Below are 17,840 nucleotides of genomic sequence, written 5' to 3' on the forward strand. Positions count from 1 at the left end.
CCCGCGCGCGGCGGCCGGCCCGGCCGGGGGCGGGCGGGAAGGTGGCGCCTCGGGCGGAGGCCGGTCCCTGCACCAGGTGACCTGTTCCGGCCCGTATCCGGGCGGCCTCGCCATGCAGCGGCGCGGCGCGGGGCTCGGGTGGCCGCGGCAGCAGCAGCAACAACCCCCGCCGCCCGCGGTCGGCCCCCGGGCCGCAGCCATGGCCCCCCCGAGTGGCGGCGTCCCCCCGGGCCTCGGCGGCCGCCCTGCCTGCGCGCTGTTCCTACTCTGCTACCTGGTGAGCGCCGGACCCTACTCGGGTCCTCCCCTCCGCGCGGAGCCCGGGGGACGCGGGTGGGGGCGACGGGGGACCTCGCCACGCGGGGCGGGTACGGCGCTGCTAGTTTCCTCGCCGCTGCGCCCTGGGCGCGCCCGGCGCCTGGGATGGGTACCCGGGGCGCCGAGAGGGGTGCGTGGACCGGACTTGCCGCGCTGCGCTCTCGCTGGTGTCCATTCCTCTCCCTCCCAGAGTCGCTCCAGACCCGGGTCGGGCTCCCCTCGAGACTCCGTCCTGTCCCCTACTCCATCTGGGTGCCTCGCTACCCGCGTTCCCTCCCCACCCGGCCGCGCACGGTTCTCCAGCACCCCCCACCCCTCTCCATTGCCCGTCCTGGGCTTCCCTCACAATCTTCTCGCGGCTCCTTTCCTTCTTGTGCCCAACTTCGCCTCTTTCTTTCCACGAATGCCACCCGCCTCGACCCTCCTTTTAGTTCCCACCCGGCCCTCATGGCCCCGACCGTTTTCTGCCAACGCACCGGGCGATGAACCTTGCATTTCCAGTGCTCTTCAACTCCTCCGTGGTCACTCCCGCCAAGTTGCTGCGGTTGCCAGAAAGAAATCTAGTTCTTTGTAACACACTTACCGCCAGAGTAGTGACTTTAGCTGCGTCTTGAAGATTGTCATTTCAGATAATAACATTTGGCTTATACATGTCAGTTTACAATTTGCACACTTCTTGGCTACTGTTTTAGTCGTCAACTAAATGGCAGTAACGTATTTTTCAAAACCAACTCATTTGAAATACCACAGTAATTTAGACCCTCAGAACGAGGTGGAAGGTAGTCCTCAATTCCTTTGATGGCTTGCTTTCGTCTGTCTGCTTTGAATTCTCCTAAACAATAGTAAATTTACAAAAGGTGACACCCTTCCTGTCCAGCCTACCTTATGTTCCAGGATCCTGCAGAAACCTTGGGTTATCTCACCATATATTATTGTAAATAAATGAATGGAAAATGCTGAATCATGAAACTGATGTAATAGGAAATTCACAGAATGCTAAAAGAAAAAAAATTAAGCAGTATCATTATCCAGAATTCCTTTAATTTATGTGGCATTGTCATTATTCAGAGTTTTTCTTCATCAAAGCTAAAAACTGCTGAGGAGACACTGACGGAATTAGAGTTTGGTTCCAGAGAAATTTGCCACCCAGCCCAAGTTTCTTTTGAGGCTCTTTACTTCTTGGATGTTTCATTTCTTGAAGCAAGAGGGTGTAAAAATGCAAATTGTATTTCTGCTTTTGCATCTACCTGTTGAGCGATCCATGCTTTTTCTCATATTTTAAAATTAGCCAGTACCAAATTTTCTGGTTGAATATACCTCATATTTTCATAAGAAGTTGTTGGTTAGCATGAATGATTTTTTTTCACCCAAGAGATATTATTATTTAATATTTATGCCACAAGGTTACAGCACACAGGCTCATAAATAAAACTGCTGCTATGACAAATGACAGGGTTTCAGTTTAAACAGATGATCCGCTTCCACAAGGCGCTGGTTTACCCACAGAGGCAGAAATTATGTAGTAGAGTAGAGTGTGAAACAGTAATTTACAGGTGGTCTGGAAAGTTCCACATGGAAATCCCAAGGCCTTGCAAGGAGAGAGCGCTTCTTGACAGTTCCAAGAAATCACGGTCACGAGAGCCAAGCCTAAAGGCCTAGTGATCTGTGGGAACAGAGGCAGCTGATGGAGCAAGTATAAAAGTTCTGTATGGACCAAGGGGGACTTAAGAAAAGAGATCACAGCAAGGGGGACAATGATGCTCTGGATAGGTCAGAGTGAGGTAGAGAAGTGGGGAGGTAGGGCTCTGAAAAGATTATAGAAAATACCGTAATGTGGAAAATAACTAGAGCATGGCTGGACGTCTTGGCAGGCAGGGCAGGAATGGACTTGGGAACTCTCTTGGAGAGGAAATGTCTGTCCTTCTTGACTGTGTGTGCTTCCTTCAGATGAGCTTCAGAGGCCACTGCAAAAGAAAGACTTTGATAAACAGGAAGGCCATTTTGCAAGTGAATGAGAAGGTTTTGCTAAACCCAAGAAAGCAAAAGTGTGGCTTGGAAGATGGGCTTCACTTTTGGTGCTAAAAGTCTAGCCATTTGCTAGGGATTTTGTTCTAGAGGGCTGTGATACCTGAGATCCTGCTGAAAGGCAAGGCTTCTTGACCTTGGAGAAGTGTGGTGTGCACATTGGGGAAAATGTAAACATCTGCATGAAATGTGTGAAAAACATGAGACAGCCGAGAAAAAATGCACAGTAGTGTGCATTCTCCTCTTCAAGGTCTACTTCCTAGAGGAAGTGACTGCTAAGGGAAGGAGGGTGGGCAGGTGGAGGGTAGAGGTGGAGCCGAATAGCTAGGCAGGATCTCAGGAATAGGTAGACACTAGAGGGTGAAAGCTATCTCATAATTTGAAAGCCTAAATAATAATATTAATAGTAGTGGTTTCTTTGTGCTAAGTCATTTACATGCATTATCCAGTATTAATCTTCACAACAACATTGTGAGATAGGAGCTATTGTGATCCCCATTCAGATGAGGTAACTGAGGCTCAGAGAGGTTAAGTAAGCTTCCCCAGGCCACATAGGTAGTCCGAGATTGAAACCCAAATCTATCTGCTTCCAGAGCCTCAGTTCTTAGCCATGCTAGCTTATTGCCTTCTGGATTTTACTGCTTGTAACCCATTCCCCTCATGCATAGATGTATGGGCCATTAGCAAAGCTCTTGCAATTAACAGCTACTGTGCAATTGGCCAGGATGTGAGGTCATGTCTAAAGTAGCCTAAAATATACAAAGCAGGAAGCGCAGGCCACAGAATAGAAGCAGGATGTTAAAAAGAAAAAAAAAAAAAAAAAGGTAAAACCAAAAGATATTTGCCATCTGCAATGGAGAGGTAAAGGATGGAATCTTTATATAGTCCGGAGGCAGCTGGCAGAGTTCAGCATTGAGTTTGTACGAATGTGTGTCCAAGTGCGGGCCCAGTGTGCCTTGGCATGCATTCCAAAGCCAAACTGTCCTTGATTTGGGGCTTGATTCCCATTTTGTGTTGTTCCCACCTATTTGCTTGTTCACAAGGGCTGGAGGTTGAGTGGCTTTCTGAACAGATGCCTTTAAGTCCCTGCCCTCCTGGGGAGCGTGCTTCCTGGAGGCGGGGTCCAGAGGCGATGGGCACATGCCTTCTCCATTGGTGGGGACAGAGTAACCTTCAGTAGCAGCCCAAGAACAGTACTGTGACTGTAGCTAGGATACTGCCAAAGCATGAATAATTGTGACGAGGCCTGAAAGATAAGTCACGGCACGATGCCAAGCAGATTTCTGAAAAGATGATCCCTGGTTCCAGCAGCTGCCAGAAAATTTTGAGGTCAGCAAGGTCAAGATGCACAGGGCCTCCTCAGAGAGGGTGAGGGCCTTGAAAGCAAACAGTAACGAACTCACTTCCCTTGAGGTCACTGGTGCTGAGTCGTGTGGTCCACACAGGACTTGCTCTGCCCAGTAGACCCCCTTGCCATTCTCTTGCATCGTTAACTCTTACCTTCCTCTAGACTTGGCTAGGACAGCCCGAGGCTGCTCCAGCCCCATCTGTGACAATGGCACTTGTACAAGGCACTTCTGTCCATTCCGAACTCTGGTCTCGAATGTATAATTTTTTCTTAAATGAGCAAACAAACCTCACAATGGCTAGTATTGATGTCAGCTGTAGAGCTGAAATATTCAGAGTGGATGTTTTTTCTTGTTAGACAATCAAAGGACAAAGAAATAAAAGGACATTTGCTGCAGAGATGTGCGTGGGGATCGTTAGCAGACATTGGCTGTGACCGAGTCTTGTGCAGAATTCTCTGTAAGTGGCCACAGACCTTCAGTTATCCCTCTAGAAGTAGTCATTAATTCTTGACTCTGTGTGTACCACAGGACCTACTAAGATCAAAACGGGGTACAGAGACCCTCAATCATCCAGCTTGTGCAAGAGTGATTATGGGTATTTGAAATATAGAGATCATCCTCAAACTTGACATCAGTCAGTGGCTTCCACGTCCATCCTAACCAGAGCTCCTAAAATCTCCTAAGCAATGGTGTTTGCCTCTTGCCCTCTATTCCTGTTGGCTAAGGTGTGGGAGCCCTGAATTGGCTGAAAGGAAGCAGCTGGAGGAAAGGTAGAAGAGAAGATGTGAAGAAGCCAGGCAGTTCACAGGGAAGATGGATGGACTCGAGGAGACCATAAATAGCCTACAGTGAATTCCGTTACCCTGTTTATTGGTTCATCCCAGTCCCCTGAGAGCAGACCTGAGGGGCAGGAGGGCCAGGCAGCGTGTGAGGAATTGCTGAGGAAATTCTGCTTTGGCAGATCCTGTTTGTCTCCCATCCTCACCTAAGGAAGGGCTTCATCAAGCTGAGGCTCAGTGTGGTGTGTGTGTTTGTGGGTAGGATAACATCTACCCTCCCCAGACACAAGGCTTCATGATGGAAATTTAGCCACCCCTCACTTTCAAGATGGGGGTGAGCAAAGTCCCAAGATACCCTCACCTGTAGCCAGAAAGTGGTGACACCTGTAGAGGGAAGTGGGTGAGTTGAGGGCATCGTTTTGGGTGTTTCTGGAAGGCACCAGTGCTGACAAAGTCAGCACTTATGGATTTGAATTTTGGTTCTGCTTTTCAGTAGCTGGTTGACCTCGGGTAAGTTGTTTACCGTCTTGGAGTCCGTTCCGTTTCATCAGCTGGAATGTTGTGTCCCTTACAGGGCTGTTGTGAGAATTAGGTTTGAAGTAAAAAGTTTTGTAAGTTCAATGTGAGAGGATGAGGTTAGAAGTGAGTGGGAAGAAAGACTTACTGCACCTGTCCCAATGCCCAGCGCACAGTAGGTACTCAATGAAATCAAACCAAACCAAACCTTGGTGACCTGCATATGATTTGAGTTAGAAAGAAATAGCACATCAAATAGTATTACAGTGGGCGAGAAGACCCAACACAGCTAGGACTATGATGGTTATTGTGATGAATGTGTTTCTCTGGCCAGCTCTCAGTTTGGGAAGACATACTGGTTGACTGGGAAGTGTTTCCCAAGGCACATCTTGATTTTGAAGTCCATATTGACATTATCTCCCATTCTGCTTAATTGCATGCTTTATTGACAGAAACAGAATTTTTTCTTATTTCTAGTCAGCAGAAATTGAAAAAGTAGGCTTGGAAGCCAATACAATTGCCTTTTTGACCTATGGAAAGTTTGATCCAGCCAGTTGAGTGGAGAGGACGCGCTCATGAGCCAAAGTTTCTTTAGGCGACTGATGGGGTGGAATGGGCAGGAGTGAGAAAGACAGTCACTTATTGTTTGCATATCTGAAGCCCCCACATACATGTGTGAGTGTAAATGAACTTCCCATAGCGAGACATGAATGATGAAGACTTTCCAATCTCTCTGTCCCTTCCTTAAATAACAAGTGGATCGTACAGAGAAGGGAGCCAACTGTTCTCAGCCCTTTGGAACAAGGGAGGACTGTTTGAATAGAGTCTCTTCCTATTGATTTTGTTTAAGGGAATCAGATGCAGTCAGACTCAAAGAAGTTTAGGCAGTATTGATAGATTTTTTTTTCCATCCAGAAGATACATAAATTCATCTGGTTTTCAATTCCCGGGCTGAATTGAATGCATTTAGGTCTCCAATTTTGGGTCTTTTATGATGAACACACATTGACCGACTCCTTTCTTTCTTTGTTCCAAAAATTTACAATACTTACACAATTACGCAAAGACAAAGGCATCTGTGTTTTGTGGCTGTGTGTGACGATGTCAAATTTGACTTTGATTAGGGCTTACTTGTGGTATAAACAGGTGTTTGGGGGCTCACCAGCTTTCAGAGTCCAGCTCCATTGTGTGCGGAACAGATCGGTAGCTTCCGAGGTGGAACATCTATGTGGCTGCCTAAATGGCATAATTTGAGCGACACAGAAATGTCCCTTACACCCCGGATATCTTGCTTACAGCTGCAGTGCATTTGGGCTCTGCTTTTAAGGCATTATTTCCGCCAGGCTGGCATAGAAATGCAGATATGGGACATTACCACAGTATTTTTTCATTATCCCATTAACGTGGATGAACTTGCCAGATGAACAGGAGTCCAACAGAGGGTGGAGGGATAGGAAATTTTAGAAGTTTAATTTGTATTTTTGGTGTGGAGAATTGGAAAAGTTCTAGAATGTAGTGCGATTGGCTGAAAGGTCTGGAGGGACTAGGTAGCTGGGAAAAGTCCACTCCAGGTGGGTGTCAGACCCTGACCTCACAGTGCCGCAGGTCAGCTCTGACCCCCAGGGGCCCAGTAAGATGCCAAAGGGTGAGGGCTCTTTGTAAGAAAGTAGCACGGGCCTCCTTACAAAAGAACTTGTGAATGTTAGGAAAAGGTAGGGGGGCCTCACGATTGGATCAAGTCCTTCGGTTTATGTGCAGGTACCCCCACCATGTGCAGCAGTGACCTAGGATGGACCACCGAGGCACCTGGCAGAAATGCCCACTCGTGGCACTTTATTTTGACAGGAAACACGTACCAAAATCCTACTGTGTGCCAAGCTCTATCTTAGAAGCCAGAGACATAAAAATGAATAAGACACGGACTCTGACCTTATGATTTCTAAACAAAGGAATGTTTGGGTAATTTTTAGCTCGTGTTAATGCAACCTGGCATGTGAAAATACCTATGAAGGTTGGACACGTGTCATGCCTGTAGCTGAAACTCAAGTTAATTGCTTTCTTTTCCTGGCAGGAAACAGCTCATAACCACACACATGACTTGAGCCAGGAAATCAGCTTCAGCTTAATCAATATTTAGAGTGTGATGTGTTGGTAATCGGTGTTGGTTTTGTACATAACAGAGGTGGCCACAATTCATGGTGTGGCAGCTGCCCACTGGGTCCATTCCAACCCACGAGATGCCAGCTTCCTACATTGCACAGGTGCCCAAAAGACTGAAGATGGTTAACACCTTCTTGAGGGATTTAGACCATGCTCCTAAAGCTACATATGCTCATTTCAAGGTCCGCCTTGGGACCAGCACGCCCCCGTCATATTAAGAAAAATTGCTCCATCCCTGAGGTTGATCTTCTCTTGTACCCTAGCTGTCACTCATGCTTCTCCCACTTCTCAAATAATCTTTCTCAGTCTGTGAAATTATATCTCTTTGCCCAGCCTGGCTCCAACTTCTTATCCTACTTAAATCTTTATTGAAAGAAACAAAAGTAAGATGTCAATACCGCCACCGGGAAACCTTAGTAAAATAATAGATCTAGCCCCATCAACTACACATACATGAAATTATGCCTAACTGGGTTATTAGTTTCATTTCTTCTTTATGATAATACCTTTAAAAGCATTATCTTCTGTCACTTTGTGTTCTTCAAAACTATCTACAATAAAAGTTTGATAATCTAGAACAGCGGTCAGCAAACTGGCCCATGGGTCAATCCAGGCAGCTGCCTGTTTTTGTAAACAAAGCGGTGCTGAACGACAGCCATGCTCATTTGCTTATGAGTTGTCTGTGACTGTTTTCTCGATACCACGGCAGAGTTGAGTAGTTGCGATAGAAGTTGAGTGGCCTAAAAACCTAAAATATTTACTGTGTGGTCCTTTACCATATGGTCAGGAAAAGTCTGCTGACCTCAAATCTAGAATAGCACCCTCCAGTAGAAATATGATGTGAGCCAGAAAAGCGAGCAAAATATCTAATTTCAGATTTTCTAGTTCCCACATTAAAAAAGTGAACACAAACAGGAAATTAATGTCAGTGATATATTTAACTCACTGTATCCTAATATTATCGTTTCAACATGTAATCAGTGTAAAAATTACTAATGAGATCTTTTACCTCCTTTTTTAATATTTAATCTTGGAAATCCAGTGTATATTTTACATTTAACAGCACATCTCAGTTTGGACCAGCCATATTATGAGTGTTTAATGTGACCTGTGGCCACTGTGGATCATAAGCAAAACTGAAACCATATTCAGCATGCTGTGTTTATTAACGCAGAAAAGTGGGCTGGTGCATTTTTAGCAATAAGATGTAAAGTAAGGAACATGATTATTATTAACTGCACTTTGCAATGAAATATAGTGAAATCAAATAGCCCTTCTCCCTGCATTTTGTTTAAAAAAGGTTTTCACTGGAGTTCCTAGCATCAGCAATAAAAACATGATAAAAAAAATTGAAGTGGGAGGACTGCGCCTTAGTGAGGTTTTGAGGTACACATGTGAAGAAAGAGGAAGAGGTGTTAAGTCATTTTTTGAAAAGGAACACAACGTGATATTTAATATATCACAGCATGTCCTGGACTCCTCCCTATTGTCTCGCTAAATAAGCAATGTCTCCTTCCGGTGGAATTGTGGAAGGGCACCACTGGGGGCATTTGGAATGAGGAGCGCTGGCCACTCATTGGCTGCTGTCCTAGTCCAACCTCCATCAGTGCCAGCGATCTCTGGCTTCTGCTGAACTCTGTTGTGGGCTTAACGGCTTGATTCGCATCTTGAGAAGGGGGCCACATCTTGGCACATCTGGCCACATGCATAAACCACCACTTGTGGACAAACACCGACTGTATCTCTATTCATCTGAAAGCAGAATTTAGCCTGGAGTTGCCAGGCAGCTGTGCAATGCAACTCTTTCGTCTCGCTGTTGTGCCTATGGGGTGGGAATGGGGGTGACAAAAAGGAGCCTGGTTTCTGGGCTTGCCTCTGCAAAGCCACCAGCTGGGTGATGTCGGAGGATGTCACCTCTCCGTTGCCATTTGCTCGTCTGAAAAATGGACTGGGCCGGCTTGTCACCAAGGGCTCGTCTGCTAACATGCTCTACTTCTAATTATAAGATTATTTTTGTATGTGTTTCCCTCCCTGTAATTTGGAAGTGGAAGTGAGCCCATAAAACAATTCAGCCTCCCCCTGCAGGTATGGGCAGTTTGGACTGTGCCCTGCTCTTGACATGTTTCTTCCCACAGATTTCCCATGACGAATCTAGAGGAATGGCCCGCCCTTCTCCTGTTCTCCCTCTACCATTGGGAGAAGCTACATTTTCCATTTTCATCTTTTAGGACTGTTGCTTTTCTCCCCTCCCCTCACTATTTTTTCCCCAAAATTCATGTAGCGCAAAATTCAAAAGACAAGTAAGGACATACAGTCCCGATCTCTCACTTACCCTGTCTCCTGGTCCCCTCATCCTTTATGCGACTAACCAATGCCATATGCGTTCAAGCAAATATGTCTATATTTTTTCCTTTTTTAAAAAATCCAACAGGTACTTCTGAACCGTGCTTTAAAAAAACCAAAACTCAAACTTTGGAAATCATTTCATTCTGTGTACATGAAGCTCTTCTTCACTTTAGTAGCTGTGTAGTACTCCAGGAGTGGATGTGCTATAATTTGTTGCACCAGCCCTCTTGACAGACATTTAAGTTTTTCATCTTTTGCTATGACAAACACTGCTGCAGTGAAAAGCTATACATGCATGATTTTGCATAAATTTGAGTATATTTGTAGGATAAAATCCTAGAAGAGGAATTATTGACCCAGAGTGTGGGTGGCTTGATCCTTTTGATAGACACTGCCCGATTGCCCTTCGTGGATATCACTCCCACCAGCAAGACAGAACAGGGCAGACTTGCCTACGCTCGGCGGCCAGTACAGTGACTTATTGGACTTTTTAATGTCCGTGAATCTAATAGGTTAAAAATGGTATCTCAGTGTAGTTTCCATTTGCATTTCTCTTACTATGAGAATTTGCAATGAACTATGTTTGTTTATTTTTCTTCATTGTCAGCTTTGTTTCTAAATGACTGTCGGTACTTTAAAATAGAAACACCATCCTCTTTTGCAGAAACCTTCATTGATAGTTTGTTGTTAGTTGAAAACAAGTGCATGTTCTTTGGGTTGGGATTCAGTGTCCTCCAGCGCCGGGACCCTGCCTTTTAACCTCATATCCCCATGTCCTTCTGTGTCTTTACCCTCTTCTATTCTCTGGCCAAACCAAGCTGCTTGCTAGTCCCCAAATACGCCTGCGTTTCCCTGCCTTCTTGGCCCTACTTAAGCTGTTCACATCACCTGCAGTGTCTCCCCTTTGCCTCTCTACCTAACAAACTTCTCTTCATCCCTCAAAGCCCAACTGAAGTACCATTTTTTCCATAAAGCCTGTCCCAGACCCCCCCAGTCAGAGTTGCTCTCACCTGGTGCTGTGCTTCTTTCGGGCTTGTTTGTAGTTTGACCAGAGCACTGCCCATGTCCTGTCTTGTGTCACTGTCATTTGTAAACAGAATTCCTGATCCTTATCCACTCTGCCTCTCCTACAGCCCCAGGCCAGAACTGAAGAACAGGGTCCCTGTTTCTTCCTTCTTTAGAAAAGACCACAGTGACCTTTTTCTTCAAAATTGTGGTAAAAAATATTCATAGCATAAAATTTATGATTTTAACCTTTTTTAGGGGTATGATTCAGTGACATTAGGTACATTCACACTGCTGTGCAACCGTCACCACCATCCATCTCCAGAACACTTTTCATCTTGCAAAACTGAAACTCTGTACGCATTAAACACTAGCTCCTCGTTCTCCTTTTCCCCAGCCCCTGGCCACCACCATTCTACTTTCTGTCTCTATGAACCTGACTACTCTAGTAGTCATGTAAGTGGAATCAAAGAGTATTTGGGTTTTTTTTGTGACTGGCTTATTTCACTTAGCATGTCCTCAAAGTTCATTTATGTTGTAGCATGTGTCATAATTTCCTTCCTTAAAAAAAATGCTAAAAAAGCATTCCTTTGTGTGTATATACTACATTTTATCTGTTCATCCCATCAGTGGACATTGGGGTTGTGTCCACATTTTAGCCATTATGAATAATGCTGCTGTGAACATGAACGTATGACTGTGAAGAGCTCTCTTCCAGTGCCTGCTGTCACCTCTTGGGCATATACGCAGAAGTAGAATTGCTGGATTGTATGATAATTCTTTTTTTTTTTTTTTAAAGATTGGCACCTGAGCTAACAACTGTTGCCAATCTTCTGTTTTTGGTTTTTCTGCTTTTTCTCCCGACATCCTCCCAATACATAGTTGTATATTTTTTTAGTTGTGGGTCCTTCTAGTTGTGGCATGTGGGATGCCGCCTCAACGTGGCCTGATGAGCGGTGTCATGTCCGCACCCAGGATCCGAACCGGTGAAACCCTGGGCTGCTGAAACGGAGCGCTCGAACTTAACCACTCGGCTACGGGGCGGCCCCGATAATTCTGTGTTTAAGTCTTTGAGGAACTGCTGTACTGCTTTTCACAGTGGCTGCACTGTTTCACATTCCCACCAGCGATGCACAAGGGTTCCAGTTTCTCTATATCCTGTCCAATACTTGTCACTTTCTGGTTTTTGTTGTTGTTGTTGATAATAGCCATTCTAATGGATGTGAAGTGGTCCAAAGTAACATTTTTGCTATTATTTTGGATGCCCAAATCACGAAGTCGTATTCAGAAGAGCTCTTAGGACCCATGCTTCAGTGCCTTGTGCTTAAAACATTGCCTTAGTTTCACTACCAAACTTTCCAAATTTCTTCTGGAAGGAATGTCCACATTGAGAGATCTTCATCATTTAAAAAACTAGATGAATAAACACATGGCAAAATCTTTCCTGGCCCTTGTAGCACCATCCATGGTAAAAGACTCGGACAGCAGCCTGTGGTCCCAGCCTGCTTGTGTGTGGTTTGGAGCGACAGAAAGCTCCTGCTGGTCCATCCATCACTCACGCTTGCTTTGGCTTAGCACTTTCGGGAGCAAAACGGTTGTTGTCCCTGTTATGTTCTCTCTCAGGTGCCCTTTGAACTCTTCTCCCACCATTTGATTTGGCTGCATCTCACCACGATTTGAAGTTATGATCATAGTTTGGGCATGTCTGGATTGTCTCTCTTTCCCTCTAAGGCAGGTGCGCTGCTACTGGATTTGTTGTGAACTAGCTCCTCCATTTGGAAACCAGCTCTGGAATGATTGCCACATAGCTTTGAAAGTCACATTTCGATCAGCAGATGCTCCTGAGTCTGAGGAGAGAGTGTAATGTGACCTAATCTTCATTTGTGTGTATGCTGGTTTTTCTCCAATTGTTCTGTCGTAGTTTCGACATCTTTTATCTTCCGCATGCATCGCTTTATGTAGCTGGATATTTTTTTAGCCCAGGAAAATAATGATGCACATATCTGTTAATATGGTGATGTTTAAACTTATTATATCTATTTTTTTTCTTTTCAGAATTTTGTGCCGTCTTTGGGCAGGCAGACTTCCCTGACTACGTCGGTGATACCCAAAGCTGAGCGGAGCCTGGCTTACAAAGACTTTATTTATTTCACTGTCTTTGAAGGAAACGTTCGCAACGTTTCTGAAGTCTCGGTCGAGTACTTATGCTCTCAGCCTTGTGTCGTCAATTTGGAAGCAGTCGTTTCTTCTGAGTTCAGAAGCAGCATTCCCGTGTACAAAAAGAGGTGGAAGAATGAGAAACACCTTCACACCAGCAGGAGACAAATAGTACACGTGAAATTTCCGAGCATCATGGTTTACAGAGATGATTATTTCATCAGATATTCCATTTCGGTGTCCGCGGTGGTACTACGCGCCTGGATTACTCACAAATATAGTGGTGGAGACTTAAATGTTAAATGGGAGGAAAACTTGCTATACGCCGTGGCGACGAATTATACTCTGCTGACTACCGTCCCGCCTTTTGAACGCCCTTTCAAAGATCATCAAGTGTGCCTTGAGTGGAACACAGATTATATTTGGAACCTTCGAGCAAACAAGATTCCCCAGTGTCCTCTTGAAAATGGTAGGTCATTCGCCTTGCTAGGAACCTAATTCGCATTTCTTCAGATAGCCTGTGTCATAAGAGGGTGGCAGGGGAAAACTCTTATATTAGCAGTGGAGGAGGCGAGGAAAATGAAGGGACACACTGTGTCTGTAATTTCGGACTTTGGGGATGAAAGGGGAAAATTAAAAAGGTGAGGAGAGGAGAAAGAGTAGGAGAGAATAGGACTGAAGATGAAAGTGGGAAGGACAAAGGGGGCATGGAACGGGGCCTTGAGAGGTTTAGATCTGCTTTAAGGAGAAAAGGGGTATTAATGCCACTGAAGCAAGGATTGGGAAAATCTTTCTCCCCGTCTCCCCTCAAAAATCCCTCAAGATGGGGCGGGCTCCGTGGCCGAGTGGTTAAGTTCGCACGCTCTGCTGCGTCGGCCCAGGGTTCGGATCCTAGGCGTGGACATGGCACTGCTGGTCAGGCCACGTTGAGGCAGCGTCCTACATCCCACAACTAGAAGGACCTACAGCTAAGATATACAGCTATGTACGGGGGTGGGGGGTGGGGAATAAAGCAGGAAAAAAAAAAAAGGAAGAAAGATTGGCAACAGTTGTTAGCCTAGGTGCCAATCTTTAAAAAAAAAAATAAAAATCCCTCAAGTGGCAGTTATTTTTAGTGCAGCACTGGCTTTTCAGCCAAGCAGACCCGGGTTCGACTCCTGGTTCTGCCACTTTCTGCCTGTGTAATTTTGGAACTTTTGGAGCCTCAGTTTTCTTATCTGTAAAATGGGGATAATAAATAACAATTCCCTCAGAACAGTGTTGTGAGAATTAAATGAGGTGTAATTTGCTTAGCATATAATCAGCACTCAGTGAAAAGAAGCCATGATGATGATAGAGTCCAAACTCTGCATTTTATCCTAAATACCACATGGTCACAGCCACCGAAGGACCAAGGCAGGAGGCTCCTCAGCCTCTCTTAGGCATGGGGGTTGGAGATCTCTGGCTGTGTGCACTTGGAAGAAGGGGTCAGAAGTTCTCTCCACTGGTTGGAGGGGCACCTTGCTATGTGGATGCTGAGCACCTGCCAGCTCTCCTCCCTACTCTGCAATGGGGTGTCAACCCCGGGCATGCTCCCAGGCACCACCTGGGGTCTGGCAGTGTTTCCTAAAGTGTGGCCCTAGGACACATTGCCCCACAGAATCACCCAGGGCTCCTGTTGCAAATGCAAATTCCCAGGCCCCATCCAGTACCTACTCAGTCAGGGTCTGTGGGGAACAGGGCCCTGGAATCAGCATTTTAAACACATCCTCGGGGCTCTGATGCATCCCAAAGCTTGAGAGCCTGTGCAGCAGGGGCAGAGCGGGCGGGACGTGGGTCTAGAGTTACTGTGGCCAGACCTCCAGGCAGGGTTGCGGGGTGGAGGAAGTCCATGGACCTGTGACAGCACTGCCTTCCACCGCTGTGACTGACACCTCCTAGTCTTTAAGAGGCCTGGTTTGGGGCAAGGTGACTTAAGGACCTGGCGGAAACAATGGCAATGACTGTTTCCTGGGGCCACTCCAAAACTGCCCAGCATAGAATGAAAACTTAAAGGGCCTGTGCAACCACATATTATAATTGATCAGAACCCACTTGCCATAGAAACAACACATTTGGCATTTAAAAGAAAAACTGTTCATTTTGAAATAATTATAGAGTCTCAGGAAGTTGCAAAAATGGTAGAGATTCCCATGTCTCCTTCCACAAGCTTCCCCTAATGGTGACATCTTTCATAACGCTTGTACAATACCAAAACCAGGAAACTGACGTTGCTTTAATACCATTAACCAGACTATAGACCTTATTCATATTTCACCAGTTTTTATGTGCACTTGTGTATGTGTATATGGTTCTGTACAATTTTATCCTACGTTTTGTTTTAATAACCCTGTTCAGTGTCTAGCTTATTCCATGATGGTGCAATGCTTTAAAGACAAAGATATCTAGAAGAAAAAGGCAAGTTCCTTTTCTGTGTGTGTGTGCATTGGGGATAGGACGGGGTAGGTAATTCAATATCTGCAATCGTCGAGCTGCCTGCATTTCGATGATCAATGTGCATCCCTTTTCCAGGCGGAACCCCATGCTAGCCTCCGTCTGGAATGCCATCCACAGGGATCCCTAATTTGTTAAGGAGGAGGAAACACGGGGCACACGCATCCATAGTGTTACGTTGCCTCCGATTTTGTCAGGGCTTAATGATTCCATTTCATGTTTGGCAGATCACATATTTCTCATTGAAGGATGCCTGAATTGCAAGCAGAAAGTTTTCAAATGAAGTCATTTATGAGCCGGCTGAGTTCTTAGGGCGCCTGAACATACCCTTAAAATGTGAGACGTCTTTTCTTTCTTTTGTTGTTCCTTCTCAAATTCATAGAATTCGTATTCTTCAGAATAGCACAGTGGGATTTTTCTCCCCAGCTTCTTCAGAGCATTACTTCTGGGGCGAGAACCAATCTGATAAAAGCATAACGCAGAGGAAAACCTTTCCTGAAAGTCAAAGTCACTGAAATAGGGGAGTGCTCTGTGCGCCCTCAAAACCAGCGCTGTTTGCACGACTGTGATTTGCTCACCGAAACAGGGGTCCGTTTCCTCTCCCTCTCTTTAAAAGACAAATCAAAAGAGCGCCAGCGGCAGCCCTATGGAAGGTGTCCACGACCTTTGTTCTTGATATCGGCTGTGCGATGGAAGGGAGCCAAGCTTCTGGCTTGTTCTTAGCAGAGGCTCCTTTATTTGGCTCATGATGAACAAGAGTCAAGTCTGAACAACAAGATGCCATTAGAGAGCCACGGGGGTGCCTTCATGTCTGGTCCCATCACAGTCGTCTGCAGCCAGCATGGGTGTGGGGTGTGGGGAGCGTTTTCTGTGTCAAGTGCCTGGTGTCCGACGAGGGCTCCACATCCGAACTGAAGTACCTCCCCCCAACCCCCGCCACCTTGCTTTCATTTTCTTTTTCCTTTATAAAAAGAGAGAACCAAAGTCCCTGTTCATGGATGTTCCATGATGATCACAGGGCACCCCCCCACCAAAAGCTTAGGTTAGACTCCCGAGGCAAGGGCTGTGTGTGTCCAGACACACCCCCTGCAGCTATCTCCTTCACCAGGACCCGTGCCCAGCCTGGCTGGTGGTCTGATTTTCGGCAGAGGTGCCACAGACTTTTTTGCAGCCCTGCTGAGTAAACCTGCCCCGGATTAGAAGTGGGCAGCCTCTTAGGACATGTGTGTTCCAAGGCTCTGCCACGTGTCCTTCTGGTGCACCTGTGCCTGCTGCACCCTGGGCGTGTGGCCCTAGGTGGTAGGCAGACCACACCTGCAGCTTATTGTCATCCATTTCCTTGGGGGAGGGGACTAGGCGTTAGCTGTTGTCGCTCTCCAGTCACATGTATCCCTGACTCATGCGTGAACTCACTGAGAGAAAGAAATCTACCGCACAGCTCTAGGGGTCCACCTGGAGCTCTCTTCCTATCACATCCTATTGTGAGAGGTCCGCTGGTCCTGTGGCCTCCATCTTCAGACTGTATCACATATTCAGTCACTTCTCACGACATGTATTGCTGTCGTCCTGGTCTAAGCCACCACCGTCCCTGTCTGGACTCTGGCCGCAGCCTGCAAATGGCCTCCCCACTTTGTCCTCAGTCCCCTCACAGCAGCGAGTGTGAGCAGGTCACATTGCTCCCTGCAGACAGTTCCTCTCATTGCAGTCAGGAAGGTCAGCCCACATCCCTTACCATGGCCTGTGGAATCTGTCCCTGTCCCCTTGCTGGTGTCCTTCCTGCCGTGCTGCCCTCTGCCTACCTGTCCCAGCCACTTAGGCCTGCTTGCTCCTCCTTGAGTGAACCAAGATCATTTCCACTTTGGGACCTTTGCATTCCTGCTCCCTCCACCCAAGATACCCCTCCCCTAGGTCACTACATGGCTTGCTCCCTTACCTCATTCCTCCCTCTGCGAAAATGTCATCTCATCAGAGACTGCTTCCTTGTCCACCTTATCTAAGATGGCAGCCCCAGCCCTGCCCCATGGTTATCCACCTTTATTTTCCTTCATAGCCTTATTGCCACCGGACATTGTAGTTAAATATATTTAATTGCTTATTGGCCTGTTGAGTGTCTCCATACTAGAGCAGAAGCTCCAGGAGGCCAGAGTCCTGTTTTGTTTTGTCCCTGTGCCTGGCACAGCACGTGCATATGGCGGGTATGGAGTGACCATTTGTCAAATGAATGACGGATGCTCTTAGCCGAATGGCCAGGACCTTTTTCTCTCTTATGCTTATGTGTGACAACATCCTTCCGGGGCTGTGTTGCCACCCTAGGGGCCATGCGTGGGTCGGGGTGGCTGTGTTCCTTCCCCGGAACTGGCACCCCTCAGCTTCCCCAGAAGAGCCCATTTGGGCTGTGCTGGTGAAGTCTGCCGCCTCCCTATCAGTGATTCTCCTTTGCCACCACACAGGTGCTCACCTTCGTCCTGCCTGTCCCCCAGTTGGAGTCTGTGATCCCAGCCCTTTGCTTTGGCCAAAGGAGTTCCTTTTTCCAGGGATAGCTGCCATCCCTGACTCCCTCTCTCCACTTGCACCTCCCTCCCGCTGCCACCTTCCATGTCTTCCTGGCAAAATCATACCCATATTTCAATGACCAGCTCAGATTTCCACCCTTCTCCCACTCCTCCCTCCCCCGCCCAACCCTGAAGCTTTTTTTCTTTCTTTTTGATTCCCA

General features: G+C 46.6%; 1 protein-coding gene across 1 annotated transcript in view; it reads left to right on the plus strand.

Annotated features, from left to right (window-relative positions):
• Nucleotides 1–6: 6 nt before the first annotated feature.
• SEL1L3 (SEL1L family member 3) overlaps nt 7–17,840 on the plus strand; it is a 96,321-nt gene continuing 78,487 nt past the window's right edge. Inside the window, exons 1-2 of the mRNA XM_046656535.1 lie at nt 7–277; nt 12,554–13,124. Coding sequence (XP_046512491.1) covers nt 113–277; nt 12,554–13,124 — 736 coding nt within the window. The 5' untranslated portion in view covers nt 7–112. The remainder of the gene's footprint in view (nt 278–12,553; nt 13,125–17,840) is intronic.

The sequence above is a fragment of the Equus quagga genome, chromosome 3 (genome assembly GCF_021613505.1).
Source record: "Equus quagga isolate Etosha38 chromosome 3, UCLA_HA_Equagga_1.0, whole genome shotgun sequence".
NCBI lineage: Eukaryota > Metazoa > Chordata > Mammalia > Perissodactyla > Equidae > Equus > Equus quagga.